This window comes from Bos mutus, chromosome 25 (assembly GCF_027580195.1).
Source record: "Bos mutus isolate GX-2022 chromosome 25, NWIPB_WYAK_1.1, whole genome shotgun sequence".
NCBI classification, from domain to species: domain Eukaryota; kingdom Metazoa; phylum Chordata; class Mammalia; order Artiodactyla; family Bovidae; genus Bos; species Bos mutus.
Window position 1 is genome coordinate 7,580,890 of NC_091641.1, and position 18,396 is coordinate 7,599,285.

The 18,396-nt window shown below is 60.4% G+C and overlaps 2 protein-coding genes and 1 non-coding gene across 5 annotated transcripts in view; all 3 read right to left on the minus strand.

Moving 5' to 3' along the window:
* Nucleotides 1-361: 361 nt before the first annotated feature.
* Nucleotides 362-8,042, minus strand: UPK3B (uroplakin 3B). 2 transcript variants are annotated; one of them, XM_070362151.1, is made up of 7 exons: nucleotides 5,446-8,042; nucleotides 5,135-5,284; nucleotides 4,644-4,881; nucleotides 3,469-3,548; nucleotides 2,558-2,687; nucleotides 1,917-2,119; nucleotides 362-1,285 (listed from the first exon to the last, which is right to left on the minus strand). In XM_070362151.1, exons 1-6 carry the CDS (start codon nucleotides 5,525-5,527, stop codon nucleotides 1,960-1,962), a joined length of 840 nt encoding a protein of 279 aa, XP_070218252.1. In that variant the 5' UTR covers nucleotides 5,528-8,042; the 3' UTR covers nucleotides 362-1,285; nucleotides 1,917-1,959. The 2 variants fall into 2 exon arrangements, with proteins under 2 accessions (XP_070218252.1, XP_070218253.1); XM_070362152.1 differs by lacking the exon at nucleotides 3,469-3,548 and having other exon boundaries at nucleotides 362-2,119.
* Nucleotides 5,172-18,396, minus strand: part of DTX2 (deltex E3 ubiquitin ligase 2) — a 39,847-nt gene continuing 26,622 nt past the window's right edge. The window contains exons 5-11 of one of the 2 annotated variants that reach the window (XM_070362149.1): nucleotides 16,740-16,880; nucleotides 14,139-14,212; nucleotides 12,740-12,898; nucleotides 11,634-11,795; nucleotides 10,026-10,115; nucleotides 8,053-9,115; nucleotides 5,172-5,284 (exon numbers count right to left, since the gene is read on the minus strand). In XM_070362149.1, the coding sequence (XP_070218250.1) occupies nucleotides 8,888-9,115; nucleotides 10,026-10,115; nucleotides 11,634-11,795; nucleotides 12,740-12,898; nucleotides 14,139-14,212; nucleotides 16,740-16,880 (854 nt within the window). In that variant the 3' untranslated portion in view covers nucleotides 5,172-5,284; nucleotides 8,053-8,887. The remainder of the gene's footprint in view (nucleotides 5,285-8,052; nucleotides 9,116-10,025; nucleotides 10,116-11,633; nucleotides 11,796-12,739; nucleotides 12,899-14,138; nucleotides 14,213-16,739; nucleotides 16,881-18,396) is intronic. The other variant, XM_070362150.1, reaches the window with a different exon arrangement.
* Nucleotides 6,168-6,239, minus strand: TRNAE-UUC (transfer RNA glutamic acid (anticodon UUC)). The gene has a single exon. It is a non-coding gene; the product is annotated as a tRNA-Glu (tRNA).

The following is an 18,396-nucleotide window of genomic DNA, read 5'->3' on the forward strand; positions in this document are numbered from 1 at the left end:
AAGCAGGAGACACAGGTTCAATTCCTGGATCAGGAAGATCCCCTGGAGAAGGAAATGGCAACCCACTCCAGTATTCTTGCCTGGAGAATCCCATGGACGGAGGAGCCTGGCGGGCTACAGTCCATAGAGTTGCAAAGAGTCAGACACAACTGAGCGACTAAACAACAACAATTCCAAGAATCCAAGAGGATCCTGGGCTCTACGGCAGCGGAATTCCAAAAGTGGCAGTCTGACAGGCCTGGTTCTCACGGCCAGGTGTCACCCAGGACACCAGGGCGTGAGCTCCCAACTGCACCGAGAGCAGCTCTTGTGGCTGGTGAGGGTGCAGGCAGGGTGGGAGGGAGACCACAGAGGCCAGGGGTGCATGGGTTTTGAAAGCAGACTCCCGTGAAGCGTGTACCTGGAAGGAGCACTGCTAAATCCACCTGCATTAGTGGTGGGTTTCCTGGCCCTGCCTCCCACCCCATTGGGGGTGGGTTTCCCTGCGGCCATCAGGAGATGGGGGTACCCCAATGCATAGCTAGGGCTAGCAATCTAGACGACAGGCTCGGGGCAGCGCCCGGGCTGGTGTCAGGGGCAGGCTGCACAGGGCGGAGCCAGGCTGGGCAACGCGTGTAACTGCCCCTCTTGCAGATCCAGCGCGGGCACCACGGGGATGGAGGAGCCAGATTGCATTTATTCATCTCCAAAGTCAGGGAAGGGGGGTAGATTTCCCCGCTTGGCGCCCTCCTCGGGGCGGCCTGTATGCTGGGAGCCGCAGTCAGGCTTAGAAGGGCCTGGGAGCGGCCGGGGGACACGGGGTTGGGGACAGTGGATCGTGGGCAGATCACTGAGCATGTTTTTCCATCCAGAAAACGGTGACAGCTGTGCAGTGGGACGACACACCGTTGATCCTCAAACTAGAGTGTGACTGCTCATCCTCTGGCTTGGCTGAGGTGGAAACTGGAGCCGTGACCTCCAGAGACCCAGCTGCGTGGCTGCCGCTGTGAGACATCAGGTCCAGCGGCAGGACGCTCGGCAGTGCACAGACGTGCGCATGCGCGGGACTCGGCAACCGCGGCGCCACGGCGCCCTCTTGTGTCCACGGTGGGAATCACCGGTCTTGCAGGGAGACGGACGCTGGAGAGTCAAGTGGCTCCTGCTGGGTGATGCGGGCGCTGGCTACTGGACAGCAGAGTCCATCGGGGGCAGATCGTCTCAGAAGTGTGAGCTCGAGGGTGCGTGACAGTCCGAGGGGGTGATAGCCCCCCCAACAGTAACAGGTCACATCAGGACACGTGGTCATCTGAGGCCCAGAGCAGTGAGTGAGCGCCCCAAGAACAGCAGCGAGCCCTGCGTGAGGGCCATGCCTAACACTGTGTGTGTGGCATGCAGCAGGCGCTCAACAAATGCTTGTGGAATGGGAGTGAGTGCATGAGTGTGTGTGCCATCTGCATGTGCAAGGAGGTTAGATGTGGTAGCCGGATCGTCACAGAGATCTACACGGTCTGACCTTCCAGCCAGTGAGGGCCACCCTCAGAAAGGACCCACGTGCAGGGAAGATGGAGGCACCTTTGAAGGCCTCACTGCAGCTCCGGCCGCCAGTGAGGGACAGACGGAGGGACAGACAGGGGCCTCATGTACCCCAATATGGCCCAGCCCAGCCCAGCCCGCTGCAGGCCTCCTCCTGGGGCCTGGAAGCCTCCTTTCGGGCAGTGTGTCTACATGACCTCCAGCCTCGCTTGAAGCAGGCAGATCAGAGGCAGATGGCTTTGGGGGCTGGATGCCTGGTCTGACTGAGGCCCTCCCCCAACTGCCTGGAGACGGGGGAAATGAGAAAGCCCAAGGCAGGGCTGCTAGCAGTGGGATTTCAGGCAGGGCAGGAGGTGCGATGCGGGACACACACCCACACACACACACGTGCACTGTGCACTCACCCCCCAGGTCCCCACTGCCCCAGCCCCAGCCAGGTGGGCCAAGCTAGGGGCTGAGGCTGGGGAAGCGTTCCAGGCCAGGCTCGCAGCCCACCGGCAGGGTGGCTGCCTCGCTGGGCGGGATGTGGTGGGTCATGTAGCGCTTTCCCATGAAGGAGCCGATCCGCAGCTGCTCCGGGGCCTCCTCCGGCCACCACAGGCTGGAGCTGGATGGCGACAGGGAGACGGGCTGTGGGTGGAGTGTCTCCCTGCTGGGTGGAGCGGGCTGCCGAGCTCCCATAGCCCTCCTCCTGCAGCCTCTGATGTCCCTTTCCTCCCTGGGAAGACCAGCTGGAGGCCTACCTCCTCCAGGTGGCCACCCTGGCTCCCTGGGTATCAGTTCATTGAAACAACTGAGGGCTCACTGTCAGGGAGAAGGGCCCAGGCAGAGCAAGGTGGCCCCGTCTATGAACCCATCATCAGAGGACCTGCTGGACTGCCTCCCTGAGCTCCTAGATGAGAGACACTCAGGGTGGAAATTCCCTGCACATTGCTGGAAGGGGAACCACCCAACTCAAAACTACAGGGCTTCCAGAAGGTGCTGGGCCAGAGAGAGAGCAGGGGCTATGGGGGGGGCAAGGGGCCCTCCGGGGGTCGCCACTCACAAGCGCACGCTGGAGGCTGCCAGGAAGGCCAGGAGCAAGAGGCCGGCCAGAGAAGACAGGATGGAGGTGATGACGATCATGTCTCCACTCCGCCGCCCGGGCCACGTGTCGATGGAGCCTGGGGACTTCCCTGCACACACAGCGGCTTTCAGAGGCTGCCCTCGGACCCCAGGGCAGTCACCTCCCCGCCATGCTGACTGCCTCACGTCCCCAGCTGGCACCCTGAGCCCGCTCATCTGCCCCTCTCTGCCACGGCACTTGCGCTCTGCCAGCCTCCGCCATGGTCTCACCGGCCGGACTATTCCCACCTCCCGTGGCAGGCAGAGAGGCAGCGGAGCTCAGGGCCGACCAGGTGCTGCCCTGTTCCCTGGAGCCTGGCATTCAAGGCCTTCACGTAACGAGACCCACGCCCCCTCCCCTCCTGACCCGTCTCTGCAGCCTGTCTCCCAGGCACCCTTCCATGGGACACTCGGCCTTTGACGTGCAGTTTTCTTGGTCTGCTGAACCGCTGGTCCTTGGCGCTCTGCTGAGAGCAGAATTCCCAGGACCACGGCTCCAGCCTCTTTCTTGCCCTGGCCCCTCTTTTCTACCCAGCAGTGCCCAGCACAGGGCTGGCTCCCTGAAGGAAGGGCAGACTATTTCTGTCCAAGATGGGGCTTCAGCCTAGGGCACCCAAGGGTTGGCAAACATTTTGGGGTGGACAGAGCTGGTGCCTCTGCCCAGGGGGCTGACCCAGTATCTCACCCTCTAGTGGGAGGTTCTATTTAGGGGGTGGCCAGGACTTGGATTCTGACTCGGGGGCCCCAGTCCCATGGTAGCCAGGGGAGGGGCCGGCTGAGCACGACCAGGGTGCCAAAGTTGGCTGGTCCACAGGGCACACTGGAGTTGGAGCGCCCGGCCCTCCACGCTACCTTGGCGGAGAGCGATGAGGTCGGACCACCTCGTCTCGGCCTGGGGTGAGCCCCTGGAGTTCGTCAGCAGGAACTTCACCCTGGGGGAGAGGACCAGGGGTGAGGCTCTGCGCCTCGACTGCTCTGGGCAAGGCCCCCACCTCAGCCAGGCCCCAGGCAGCTCATGACGGCCAGGCTGTGGGCCTGTCATGTTCAGGGGAGGGGGGCACCCTGTGCTAAGCACCCCGAGACCTCTCTGGCCACAGCAACCTCTGCCACCAGCCCTCAGCCATCTGAACCGTCACTCTTCAGACACCCTCTCTGGTTCAGGGGTCCCCGTGACTAAATGCCACATACGGGGGCTTCAGGGTGGCTCACAAGGGTGTGTGAGGCCCCAGCCCCTCTTCTCCGGAGGAAAACTGCTGGCTGTGTGGAGTCTGCGAGGCTTTGGAAGGCCCCCCAATAGGAGGGGGCACCCCTCCTGGCAAAGGCCAGGAGGGAGAGGTGTGCTCAGGGCGTGCTCAGAGACCAGGATCAGGGGAGTGGGCAGGCTGAGCTCCGAGGGCACCGCCCAGAACTTGAGTTGCATCTCTGTTCGGGGTGGGCGCTCTGGGATCCAGGCAGGCTGGCACCTGCTACTGACGGGAGCCGGCTCTCGTGGTCTCTAGGGACAGGGCGGGAGGCTGAGTCAGGGAGTGGCCACTGGGTCAGAGGGTGAGGGGCGTGGGCGTGGAAGGCGGCTACACTCTGCCCCGCCGTCCCTGTGGCACCTGCCAGTTCCCCCAGCCGCACTTGGTCACCCTGAGGATGTCTGGCCTTGTCCCCTTGCTTGCTGGACCCCTGCTCTCCCACCCAGGTTCCACCCTCAGCCCCAGGCTGACTTTCCTGCCAGACCCAAATTGTGGTTGGGGGGGAGCGGTCTCCAGCATTCCCCTCCCCACATGCTTGGCCCATCCCCTACCGGCTCTGTGATGCCCACCTCCTCGTGGAGGCCACCTGCCCCTCCAGGAGATCCTACCGCACACAGGAAGATACCAAAGCTGGAGAAGGGGAGGGGCTGGCTTGGCCTGCAGCCAGAGGCCTGGGCGGAGACTGGGGCGGGGGTAGGGTTGGGGGCAGCCCTGGTCTCAGAACCCAACCCCCACCCTCCCTTTCCCAGTGCAGCTCCCTTCCAGGTTTCAGGTCAGGCGACTCACCTGTAAGGCCCCGGGCCCGGGAGGGGGGCATTGCAGTAGCGAGGCTGATGGAGGTCAGCAAGGCAGCCGGCGTCATTGCCCACCCTAAGCACGGGGGCGCGCCCACTGCCGTCCGCAGGGTCCTCACAGGGCAGCTGGTCCATGGTCAGGGGCAGTGTCATGTAGTGGCCATCGGTCAGCAGCCGTGGGGAGGCTGGGATTTCAGCCAGTGTCTGGGGGTTCTGGAAGACCCTAGAGGCTGCAGGAGGGAGGCACAGGCAGCTGGGGCCAGAGGGCAGAAGACAGGTGGTCCACTCCCATAGCCCTGCGCCCTCCATGCCTGAGAGCCCAGAGTGCCCCTCCAGACACAAATCAGACGCCACCACTCAGATCCACCACAGGATAAAGCCCGAACTCCCCATTCACACCGAGTTGAGCGGGGCTCCCAGGGCCCTGGAGCTGTCCTCAGACCCACCCGTCACCCCAGGCCCCAGACCTGCACCATGACCTACCGTTGCTGAAGGCCACCACCAGCCAGACAGTGTCGGCAGCGCTGGAGTGCCTGTCCAGGACACAGCGCGGCTGCTCCAGGGAGAACGTGGTGGCCGTGACCTTCCCTTCCAGGTCCCAGGAGGTTATCCGCGGCGTGTAGGGGATGAGGTCTGGGGCCGTGGAGATAGGCGTGAGGGTCCAGGGCCCACTGCCCTTGGGGCTGCCTCTCCCGGTTGGTGGGGGGTGGGGGGTCCCAGGGTCTAATCACTCCAGCAGGTGCCCCAGCCCCTAGGGTCTGGCCAGGTGCACCCCTCCCGGGACCCCTACTTACCCAGGGTGAGGCAGGGCTGGGGCCAGCCCAGCACCACCAAGAGCAGCAGCCAGAGGCGAGGCTGCCTGGAGGGGAGCCCCATAATGGCCTGCAGCGCACCCACCAGCCTGCTTCCACACCCACAGCCTGGGGCTGGTCTGGCCAGCCCGGGCCGCGCCCCTCCCCCGCACACCGTGGGCCTGGAGGAGCTGGTTAGTCAGGCTGCCCAGCTGGCCAAGGGCTGGAAAGACCTGAAAATGTAAAAGCACCCCACTCCGCCTCCCAGCCCAGCCCACCCCAGGGAGGGAGCTGGGCAGGGCTCTGGGCAGGGGCAGGCCAGGGCTGAGAGAGGCCCCTGGACCCCCGGGTGCTGGCCAGGTCACCCCAGAGGCCCACGTCTGAGTTTGGGTCCCACCCAGACCCCCAGCCTTGGGGAGGAGGGCCACATGCCAGGGATTCCTGCACCCCGAGTACCAGGAGCCTCCCTCTGGCCTTCCATCCCCACCCAGAGGAGGAAGGGGCCAGCTCTAGCTCCCTCAGGGCCCAGTGGTCCTGCCCTCCCTTCACAAGGCCACATCCTCCCTTAGTTCCTGTGATCATAGAGCCCAGACAGCTGGCAAGTGCCCTGCTGACATCACTCCCTTGGGTTCTCACTATATATGCTTTTTTTTTTTTACTTTTTAGAATCCTTTTAAATTTTCATTAATTTTTTTGGCCACACTACTCAGCTTGAGGAATTTTAGTTCCCTGACCAGGGATTGAACCCAGGCCCTGGCAGTGAAAGTGCCAAGTCCTAACCACTGGACCACCAGGGAATTCCCTATAGTGGGTTAGTCGCTCAGTCTCGTCCAACTCTTTGCGACCTCACGGACCACAGTCCACCAGGCTCCTCCATCCATGGAATTCTCTGGGCAAGAACACTGGAGTGGGTTGCCATTTCCTTCTCCAGGTAATTCCCTATATGTATTTTTAAAATTAAGATATTATTCACATAACCTAAGATGTCCCTTTAAAATGTACAGTTTAGAGGGTTTTGTTTTGGTGGGGTTGTTTTTTGGGGAGGCTGTTTTTGTTTTAAACAAGAAGGGATTTTCATTTACAGGAATTCTGGAGAAAGATGGCTGCTGGTATGGGTTTGGTCAAATGACATTAGGGTCCATGCCTCTAAGATTCTCTTGACCTTTTTTTTTGCCATACCTGACAGCTCGCAGGATTCTTGTTTCCAACCAGGGACTGAACCCAGGCCAGGTCAGTGAAAGCAGAGTCCTAACCACTAGACAACCAGGGAACTCCCTCTCTTGGCATTTTTTTCTCATTGCAGCAAGGTGGCTGCTGTGGCTCCAGGCATCGTGTTCTCACTCAAGGTAGGAAGAAGGGAGGAGCAGGGAGGTGTTGCTCAAACTCTTTTATCAGAAAACCTTATACTTTCCATATAACATAAGCCCTGTAGACTTCCTTTTAAACTTCATTGCCATAAATCACCAGATTCTAGAACCTTATCACCCCAAAAAGAAACACTGTACCCATTAAAATGGTCACTTCCCATCCCCCTTCCCCCCTGACAACCACTGATGTACTTTCTGTCTCAGTGGACTTGCCTCTGCGGGATATTTCATATAGACAGAATCACACAATGTGTCATTTTCTGCCTGGCTTCTTTCATTTGATATAATGTTAAGGCTCATCCATGTTGTATGTGTTAGCATTTCGTTCTTTTTTCTAGCTGGATAGCATCCCATTGCACGGACAGATCATATTTTGTTCATCCATTCATCGGCTGATGGCTCTTTGGGTCGTCCCACTTCTTGGCTATTATGAACGCTACCGTGGCCATGTTTCCAGTTCTTGGATATTTATCTAGCAGTTTACTGCTGAGTCATATGGTAACTGCTTCTTGTGGCACTGGTCGCCAGCTTTCCAAAGCAGCTGCATTTTACATTCCCACAAGCGCTGGACAACGGTTCCACTCTCTCCACATCCTCACCAGTATTTATTTCCTATATATTTTATAATAACCACCCTAGTGGGTATTGAGTGGCAGCACTTTGCGGTTTTGATCTGCACTCCCCTAATGATGTTGCTTGTCCACCATCTGTGTAGCTTTTTCAGAGAAATGTGTGTTCAAGTCCTTTGCCCGTTAAAATTGAAAATTTTTTTTATCATTGTGACAGTTCTTGATATACTGTGAATACAAGACTCTGATCAGGCAAAAGATGTGCAAACATTTTGTTCCTGCTCTCTGACTGCGCTGTGGGGGTGGGAGCCGAGGGTGAGGGTGTGGCACTCAGGTACCCATACCACCCCTCTGCCCTGTGAGCCCTGGAGCGAGTCTCGCTGTGGAACCTAACAGCGTTGGGCTCCAGCTTCTCTATCGGGGCCTCCTGGCCCTCCCCAAACCAACTTCTCCACAGGGCAGGGGGCACGATGCCAGGGGCTCACCAAGCTGCCTTACTTTCTTTTCACAATCAGAAGAGGAAAGAAAGTAACTTCTAGGTGAAAGTAAATACTCTAACATACACTGATCTTTGTAACAACAAATCATAAAACAGAATTTAAGTTTCTTTCTTAGGGAGAAAAGGGCTTGTGAAGGCCACAAGCACACCCCCCCCCACCCCCACCCCCGCTCACCTTCAGGAGGCCTAGGAGTATTGGATCCTCTTTCTAAGAAGACTGGGAAGAACTGGAACCTTGAGGGCGGGGATCAGACCAGACTTGGCTGGGATTCAGTCCCAGCTCTACTACTGTGCCCTTAAACCTCCGTTTCCTCATCTGTAAAGTGGACACAGCAGTACACGCCCCCACATGAGCAGCACTTAGAAAGTCAGAACCCGCTTAGAAAGTCAGAACCCCTGAGGAAGTAAATGGGAGGAGCTGCGGGGTCTCCCTGGCAGAGCTGCTGAAGGCCCACTGCAAGGAGAGCTGGGTGGGGCCAGAGGAGCTGCTCGGGTCAGCGCCTGGCTCCTGGCCTCCCCGCAGCCTGTGTCTCATTTAGGAAGAAACAAAGGTTGGACAGGAAGCCTGGCAGGTCCATTCCTTCTCTGATGCAGCAAGACGTGTGTGGGCTGGCCTTCACACATACACACCCGTGTACATACGCAGTCTCTCCAATGGCAAACCCACAGGGCCCACGGTCTTTGGCTTTAGGGCATTTATTGCAAACAGAACATCTGAGGTATGAAAAGCTGACCCAGACTCAGGCCTGCCCCGGCGGCGCACACGGCAGGCAGCCTCTCCTCACCCCGGACACTGGGGGCCCCACACAGCCTACGGAGGACAGAGGGGCCCACACACTGAGGTAGCGGCATCCGAAGCCTCCACACGTACGACTCCCAGCCGCTCGCCCGGTTTCCACAGATAACCAGGCCTGGCAGGCACAGGGAAGGGGACGGGTGGGCATGGGGAGCCTGCACTCCACATGGAGCCCGCCGTTGTGGTGGACGAATGGGGCCAGCCAGGCCGCAGGTCACTGCTGCTCCAGGCAGTCCTCGGTCACCCCCTGGGCGGCCAGCTCAGCCAGCACATTCTGAAGGTAGTTGGGGTCGGGGTAGCCGTGGCCTGTCACGTTACGGTCCATCTCGGTCTTGTGGTGGATCTCGTTCCACACCACTGTGTCGGTCTCCCCGGTGGTGCTGGATGTCCCTACTGTGAAGATAAGGCGCCTCTTCCAGGCCACCTTCAGCAGCTCCAGGACCTGCCCGAGGGGAGGGGATGGGGCGGGGAGGGGAGGGGATGGAGGAGGGGAAAGGGATGATGTGTAGGGGGGGTGGGGGGTAGGGGGGAAGGGGCAGTGGGGAAGGAGCAGGAGAAGGCTATGAAGGAGTGCTCAGAACAAACCCTGGCTGCAGGGGCTGGCCTGGAGGGCAGACACTCCTGACAACCCCCTCAACTCCCTCAGCCTCTCCGCACCCTTGGGGCTGTCCCCACCCAAAGCCACCACCCTGGCTGTTCTGTCTGCCTGGAATGCTCTTCCCCAGCCTTCTCATAGCTGTTTAGTTGTGTCCAACTCTTTGCGAACTCATAGATTGTAGCCCCCAGGTTCCTCTGTCCATGAGATCTAGGCAAGAATACTGGAGTGGGACGCCACTTCCTTTTCCAGGAGATCTTCCTGACCCAGGGATCGAACTCACGTCTCCTGCCTTAACAGGGAGGTTCTCTACTGCTGAGCCACCTGGGAAGCCCCTCCTCTGAGCTGGGAAGCCCCAAATCAGGACTCAGTGCAGAGGCGGCTCCACAGGCCACCCCCATCACCCAGGGTGAAGAGGCCCTGGTTCCGCCCCATCCCATCACACTAGGCCGCAGGAAGACCCCTGTCCTCCCCCCAGAGCACCTGTGGTCAGGTCGTCTCTGCCTGGATGCCCCATACCCGGACGCCTAACCTGCAGCAGGTCCCCAGGAAGGGGCAGCCCACACCCCAGCCAGCCCGCAGGCTTCATCCCCTCCTCCTGTTGCAGTAAGATGGGCAGAGGCAGAGCCAGTGCGGCCACCGAGCTAGCTCTCCCGACCCAACAGCCACCCGCTGCTCAGGGGCAGCCAGGCCGGACTTGCCAGCTGCGGGGCAGGGGCATGGAGGCTGCTCCCAGGGGTGGCAGCCGGGCCTTTACCTTGCGGCCCTGGGCGTTGTCGGGAAGGTAGCACTGGCGGGGAAACCCTCTGGCAGTGAAGGGCTTTCCAGGGTTGGGGTGTTCAGGGCCCTGCAGGAGGAACACAGATGGTGAGAGTGGGAGCTGAGGGGCTCGCGGGCTGCAGAGCTGCTGGGACAGGGCCCCTCTCCCCAGCCGCACCCCGACACCTTCCAGGCGGGGCTCCTCCTGCACGCAAGTGACCAAATCAACCGCTGTCTCCTGCCTCGCTCTAACGACCCACCGTGCACATGGCCTGCCCACACCTGCCCTCCCTGAACCCATGCTGCTCTGCTGGGCACCACACACCCTACGGCCTCCACGTCCCTGAGGAAACCAGACCTGTCAGAGGCCAGACCGGAAGCTCCTACTTCACTGGCAACCCTCTGGGCACAGGGCTCTCTGGACTGGATGGCAGGGCCTGCTTCACCATCCCTGGGGCGCACAGCACCTCCACTGCTCTCTCCGGATGGAGCAGGGCCCCAAGACCATGGCAGCAGGCTACCCAGAGGGCGAGGGCTGGAACCACGCTCAGCCCTTGCTCTGCCCTCAGCCCATGGAGACACACCATGCTGCTGCTGCTGCTGCTAAGTCGCTTCAGTCGTGTCCGACTCTGTGCGACCCCATAGACGGTAGCCCACCAGGCTCCCCTGTCCCTGGGACTCTCCAGGCAAGAACACTAGAGTGGGTCGCCATTTCCTTCTCCAATGCATGAAAGTGAAAAGTGAAAGTGAAGTCACTCAGTCGTGTCCGACTCTTCGCGACCCCATGGACTTCAGCCTACCAGGCTCCTCCATCCATGGGGTTTCCCAGGCAAGAGTACTGGAGTGGGGTGTCATTGCCTTCTTCGGGAGACACACCATGTACAACTCCAAATCCCCCTCCTGCTTTGTGGCTCTACTGCTGTCTAGAATGTTTCTAATTTTTCCAGTTTCACTTTGAGCACAATGTCACTTTGGAGGACAACCAGGGGAAAGCACATAATTGGACAAAAGCAAGGGACATCCTGTCCTCCTGTATCTTCCCTAGCCAACGAGGCTCTGGGGGGATGCTGAGATCCCCCGGTCCAAGGCAGAAACCTGAGGAGCCCAGACTCTTGCTGGGTCTCCACTGGGACCTGCAGCTGAGGCTCCCGCTCCCCCACACCCCACACAGGTCTGGGTCAGCCCACTGAGCTGGTCCCTCAGGAGTGGTCAGGCCTCACTGCAGGCACCTCTCTGCTCTGCACTCTGCCCCTTGGGAAGGTTCCTGCTTGTGGGCTCCCCAGCCAGCCAGCTAGCCCAACAGAAGCTCTTGTTTTTCCTGGTTAGATTCCTGTGGGCCTTCTGCCCAGTACAAGTCCAGCTAAGATGCCTCCGCCTCCAGGAAGCCCTCCCTGGTTCAAGAAAAGGCAGGGGCCATCTCTTTGCTTCCACAACCCTAAGGGCTGGATGGAGCCCCCAGCACGAGTGCCTCCTGATTGCTGGGAGTCTGACTGGGCAGCCGGGCCCCCTCAGTGACCCCGGGGGACAGAGTGGGACAGGAAGAGCCCCAGAGAGGGGCCGATTCCAGAAAGATCCAAGGAGGCTCCTCTTGTGCCGTGCCCCTCACCTGAATGCCGTGGGGAATGTTGTAGACTATGAGGATCGTCCCACAGTCCTCGTGGCCAGGGAGGGACATCTGAAACGTGAACACCTCCATCTTCCCCCGGGGCTGGGTCCCAGTCTTCTCCCCGTAGATCGTTTTGCAGGAGGGACATTGCAAGCTTCCATCCTGGAACAGGGCAGAAGGTTGTGGACTGAGCTGGTGGCCCTGAGAGAGCACCCAGGCCAGCCACCCCGCTGACTAGATGGGAAAGAGACCTGCAGGGACACGGGTTTGGTTCCCTGGTCACCCAGCGGGTCCTGGGCCAGTCGCCCAGCTCCCTGGCAGACTCCTTGCAAAGAAATTCAATTTTGGCAATGCTCTTGGAAAGGTAAGTTTTACCCCAGAAACTCATTATGCAATTTTCATTAAAGAGTCAAAGTACCAAGAGACTGGCATCAATTAGAGAAATTAGGTTTATAAACCAAAGTCTACACAGTTGCTGCTGCTGCTAAGTCGCTTCAGTCGTGTCCGACTCTGTGGGACCCCAGAGGCGGCAGCCCACCAGGCTCCCCCATCCCTGGGATTCTCCAGGCAAGAACACTGGAGTGGGTTGCCATTTCCTTCTCCAGTGCATGAAAGAGAAAAGTGAAGGTGAAGTCGCTCAGTCGTGTCCAACTCTTCGCGACCCCATGGACTGCAGCCCACCAGGCTCCTCCGTCCATGGGATTTTCCAGGCAAGAGTACTGGAGTGGGGTGCCATCGCCTTCTCTGCTACACAGCTGAGTCATGTTTAAAATGGAACAGAAAACCCTGTGACGGAAGGACTGCGAGGCTGGAGCCCTGGCCGGTACGCGTGGCAGAAGGATGCTGCACAGAGGACAGCCCAGGCACAACGCCCCACAGGCCTTGGCTCTCTCTGCTCCCCGACCTCTGTCCACTCTGGCTAAATCACACCAAAGGCAGGGCAGCCTGGCGTCACCTGCCACCCCCAGCCCCCTCCACTGCAAGGCCAGGACTGCGGACGTCTCAAGGCGGTCTCTGGGCAAGCCCCAGTCGCCTGCTCAGGTGCGGCACTACCAGGACGGGCAGGTGACCCCGATCCCCCCACCCCGGCCGGGGGCCATGGGTACCTTGTTCCCGTTGCAGTACATGGCCAGCAGGCAGAGCAGGTGGAAGGTGTGGCTGCACTTGGCCAAGCAGCCCACGGCCATGGGCCCGAAGGTCTTGCTGTCGGTCACGTCGCTGTACCCAGACGCCACGGACAGCTTCTCCATACAGATGATGCAGTCCTGGAGGGAGACCCCACACGGGGCAGGCTCACCCACTGCCCCTGTGCCACAAGGGCAAGTCCTGAGGACCAGCCGTCATCTGCGGAAATGCTGGACCCCAATCTAAGTCAACCCCACAGCTCTCCATTCTGGAGGCTGGGAGCACCAAGGGGTCACTGGTGTCTGCAGCCTGAGCAGTCACTGTCACCGTGGCAGAGGGGATGGCAGGTGGCACTGAGCCTGGGGGCTGCTGTGACGCCTGGAGCCCAGGCTGAGAAGGCGGCAGAAGAGCCAGGCAGAGAGGAAAGGACAGGAGGGGCCCACAGCACTGGGCTTTCCAAGGGAAAGGGAACCTGTCAGAAGCACAAGCACAGCAACAGGCAGGCAGGAGAGAGAAGAGAGCGTACTGAAGCAGGAGCCAGCATTGCTGTTGGGGGCCAGTGCACCTGCAGGGCAGGGGTGACCTGGGTGCAGGGGAACAAAGGGGAGGGGACCAGGTCCCGGGAGGCCCTGAAGGCCATGACTGGGGGTGGGGCTTTGTCTTACACATCAGGGTAAGCAGAAGCATTCCTCCTGCTTAGACTCCTGTGGGCATTCTGCCCAGTATAAGATGCCTCCGCCTCCAGGAAGCCCTCCCTGGTTCAAGAAAAGGCTGGGGCCATCTCTTTGCTTCTGTAAGCACAGCAACATGGCAACAGGCAGGTGGCATGAGCAGTGGGTACTAAACCATCACAGCCACACATTGGCTGTGTGATCAGCAGCAGCTGGCGGGGAGGCTGCCGGGGGCCAAACAGCCCAGCTGTGTCAGGTGAGCACAAGGGCAGAGAGATGGACAGACTCCTGTGAAGGGGGTGGGCAGGAGGGGAAGCCCAAGGTGAGAAGGACTTCCAAGTTTCTGTCCAAACCTTTACCAACCAGATGCTTCCTATGTTCTCGACTTGCAGGAGAAGGCGGCCAGAGAGTCCCCAGCTCTGAACCGGCACACGTGACCTTGAACCCACCCCTCAGGATTCTCCAGGGCTCTCCATTCAAACTGGAGAACAGTGGCATCACAGCCCCAAAATGAGACTCAGCAGAGACGGGTCAGGTGAAGCCGTGACGGGGTTAAAAGCAGGAACCCCAGCTGGCCCTGCCCGAAGCCAGCAGGGCAGGACTGGTCTCTGGACGAGGCACCTTCTGGCAGAGGACAGGCTGGGGGCCTCGTCTGAGCCACCCCGTTACCAAACAAAAGCAAAAGCAGCACGGCCCCCACGACACACACCTCCTCCGGGGCCGTCTTCAGCTCTTCAGTGTAGTTTCTGATCACCTGCTCTGGCTCTGGCTTTGGGGACCCTCCTAGGAGAGAAGAACATAAATGGTATCCTGAGGAGAACAAACTGGAGATGCTGGGATGAGAGAGGAGGACAGGGAGCGGTCCAAGCTGCCGGGAGGGAGGTTAGGATGGCTCAGATGGGAAGGTTTAGTGTGCAGGAGAGGAGAGAACAGGCCAGGCGCAGAACAGTCCAGAGCTCCACCGGGGGCCGGGGCGGGGGGTGGGGGGTGGCCCCAGGAGCACTGGAGGAAGAGAAGCAGAGATGGCAGCTGGCCACGGCCTTCAGGAGCCACAGGCGGGGCCTCAGCCATGGCCCCGCACCTTCACTCAGGAGCCCAGACCCAGGCTTCAGAGGACATGCAGGAGGGCTAAAGAGCAGCTTCTAAACAAATGCCCTGGAGTGTGTTCTGGCCAGGTGATTTTACTCAACTTTCATTACTCTCAGAAGAGAGTCTGGGTAAGAGAAGTAAGTGTTCTGAGTTGTGTGTACAGTGCACGCCCGCCCTGCGGGGACATCCGTGTGCACACGACCGCAGAGACGGCCACACAGCCACAGCCAACCACGGTGCTCTTGGGCTTGTCCCTGGACTGGGGTGCCAGTGACCCGCCTCCTCGATTCCTCAGCTGCCCACAGCTCTATCGCCCCGCCTCTTCCTCTCGAAACCTCCCACGCCTCCGTGTGCACCTGGGCGTGAAGCTGGGAGGGGAGGCCCTGCACCGAACAAGCCCCACCCCAAGGACAAGCACCCCCTCCCCACCTCCCGCTGCAGCCAGAGAGTCAATCAGCAGAGTCACAGAGTGGCAGCAAAACAGGAGCAGAGGGAGGGATGGGGAGACCGGCCCAGTCTGGGAGGGCGACGCGGGGAGGCCTGCCTGCCTCAAGTCCGGGGGAGCTCCTGGTCCCAGCCTCTGAGACCAGAGGGGCTCTGGCGTAAGCCCAAGCTCCCAGCCATCAGCCTGTGGCTACAGAGCCTTACAAGTCTGAGGGCTCAACAACAGGAGCCCCCTCTAGACCAGAGGAGGCCCGGTGACAAGCAGGAGGGAGTGGAGGGGTCGGGGCTGGGTGAGGCCAGGATGGAGTCTGGCTCTTAGGCTGGGACCAGATCAGGTCACCTCTGAGTCTCAGGTCACTCATCTAAAAAGTGGATCTGACGCCAGCCCAAGAGGTGAGCACTGAAAAGACATTAGCTGCTATGACCTGAGAGGCAGCTAGAAGCCAATGCAGACCAGGCACCCCCATCCACACGCATACACATCCCCAGACACAGACCTCAAGGACCCTGACTCTGCTCACTGGAGAGAAAGCCAGACCAAAGCACGATCCCCACCAGCACCAGGTGGCCAGCCTAGTACCTGGGACTCTACTCAGGGGAGAGACCTTCTAGAAAAGGCTGGTCTAGAAGGCCACTTTGGTGACAGGCCAGTCTCCAGCTGAACCCCAGAACCCCTCCGGCAAGGCCTGTCTGAGCACCCCTTCCTCTCCCGCCTCCCCGCGTCCAGGCAGCCTTTCGAAACTGACAGTAACTCTCCATGATCCACTTTTCTCAAAAGAGGGCCAGCCAGGTGACCGCCTACCCCACGAAAGGACATCTGAGCCCAGGAAGGCCAGAGGGTCTGCTGAACGCCGTGTTTTCAGAGCAAACCCCGAGTGTCGCAGGAAGCGGCCCTGCCCACAGATCCAGCCCTGAGGCAGAGTAAGAGGGAGCAAGGCTAGGGGTGGTGATGGCAGCTGGGCTCTCAGGGCCGCCCGTCCCTGGCTTCCCTCCTCCCCTCCTCCCGACGGTCAGAGAGGCAGCGAACTCGATCACCATGTGCCAGGCACTGCCCGTGTGTGTGTACTTCCTCTTCTTCCCACACCGGTCTGCTGGGTAGGAGGCCCACTGCTCGTGAATGCGGAAGCTGGCATGAGATCACAAAGCTGGTGAGCGAGCACGGCAAACCCAGACTGGCAGGGCCAGAGCCCTGCTCACGCCATCCTGAAGGTCCCCGAAGCAGTCACTTCTCTGGCCCAGTGAGGGCAGCAGAGCCACGGTTTTAGAAATGACAGGCGTAGAACTTACTATGCAGCAGCCCCTCCTCTTGAATTCTCTTCAGACTCACACAGCACCTTCTAACAGTTCTGAAACCCCTTCTCCCCTAGCCATGTGACGGGAATGGCATGGTCGTTGGGGGCCCCTCTGAAGCAGCCCCACGTGGGCTGGCCCCTCCTGAGACACATGGTGGCCCCAGTGGAAGGGACAGAGCTGTCCCCCCTCCTAAGCCTCGTCTTGCCTCGAACTTGTGTTTACAGTCACTGAGTCTTCAAGCACAGGCCCCTCACGCTTCCACTGCAGCACTGAACTCTGGGTCTCACAGGGGAGTGGATTCCCAGGGGCCAGGCTTGCTGCCAAGGGCAGGATGGGCCACCGAGCCCATCACCACCCCCGCAGGCGAGGGGAGGGCGAAGGGCCGAGGTGGTCAGAGGAGAGAGGCCGGTGCGGGAGAGTCAGAGGCAGCGAGGCTCGGAGGAGGCTGAGCAGAGGCCAGAGAGTATTTGTGAGCAGGAACTACCTTTCATGGACATTTTCCTCAATCTCTTAACTGAGCTGTGACTTTTAGAGGCCATACAGGAGGCGGGAGGGCTGGCGGGCTGGGGTGCGCGGCTAAGACACACAGGGAGTCCAATGGCTGACATCAGAATACTCGTCATGCCTACACGGGGTGCAAGATCAGACATGCAGAGAGGGGAGAAACGTTAGAAGGAGCTGTCCGGCTCGTGACCGCCACAAACCCCAGCTGCACCCAGGTGGCACTGTCGATGGCCATCAGGACTCGCCCATCTCCCCGGGGAATCTAGCTGCTCGAGGCTGCCAGGGCCCACCCAGACCGGCAGGGCTGAGCTCGACAATCAGTGAAATGCCAGTTTGTGAGAGCCCTGGCCCCAAGTTCCAGGAGGGTCTGAACAAGCACCCCATCAGCCTGTGCCCGGAGCATGCAGATGGGGAGGCCGTGGCTTCAGGAGGGCAGAGGGCAGAACACCACCCCAAGACGCGTCCAGAGCGGATCTGGGGGGGCCGCCTCTCCATGCCAGCGTGAGGAAGGAGAGCAGAGGGCAACACAGGAGGGTGCAGCCAAGCCATGGAAAGGCGGATGGTCCGGAGCTTGCGGGTCTCCCTCTGTGCCCCCGCAGCCGAGCCCCCGCGGCCCCCGGTCGCCTGGCCCCCCGTGGGGTGCTGCCTGTTCTCCGTGCACCACCCAGCCTGTCTAGGTGCCTTCAGAGCCATTACTGGGGGAAACAGGCAGGAATCCTGCCCCAGGGTCTGCCTCCTCACCGAGGTGTCCCTATGGCCCCAGGACCACTCCTCGGGAGCAGCTAAGGTCCCAGCCCAGAGCTCCCTTCTCTGGTCCCTCAGCCGAGGCTCAGACAGCTCCTCTGGCCGTGGTGGGAACACGGGGCAGCCCACAGCGGGAGGGGCGGCAGCAAGCAGCCACCCCGAATGGACTGTCCAATCTTGTCACTCCTTCCGTGATGCCTGCAGAGCGGATGCCCCACTCCTCAGTCTGGTGCTCCGCCCGTGCCCTAGCTGACCCTGACCCATGCTCCCTAAGGACCTGGAACCGAGCACATCCTCCTGCTGGAGGCACCGCTCCTGCCATGCTCTCAGCTACTCTGTGGTCCACACCGGCCTCCACCCTCCCCTCCCCGTCCCTTAAGCACCTCCTGCCGTGAAGAGGGGCTCTGGGCTTCCTCTCTGCCACCCCCTTAGGGAGTTAACAGGTGTTCAGAATCTGGCCTGCAGTCTGGGCACCGTGGACAGGACAGGCGGACCTGCTGCCCTCTCCAGAGGTGATCCACAGCAGCCAGGGGGGAGCTGGCCCTGGGCTCCATCAGGCCCCACCGTGGCCCCCACTGGAGAACAGAGGTTCTCAGCACAGCCCACGTGCCCAGCGCAGGACAGCAGCAGAGTCTGGCGGCCCAGGCAGCGCTGGGTGCACTGTGCCAGAGTGCCCATCAGAACACCGAGGCTGGACGCTGGGCACTCGTCCAGCAGGCAGTGCGATGCCACAGCATCCCAAGGCTGTTCCTGGGCTCCAATGTGGCTCCCCTGGGAACTAAACATTGGGTGGACTGGATGACAAGCAGGCAGGGGGTGCAGACAGATGGAAAGAGAACAATTCCTGATGGGAACCCAGGAGTTGTGTGTGCTGACTGTGATTTATTCTCCCA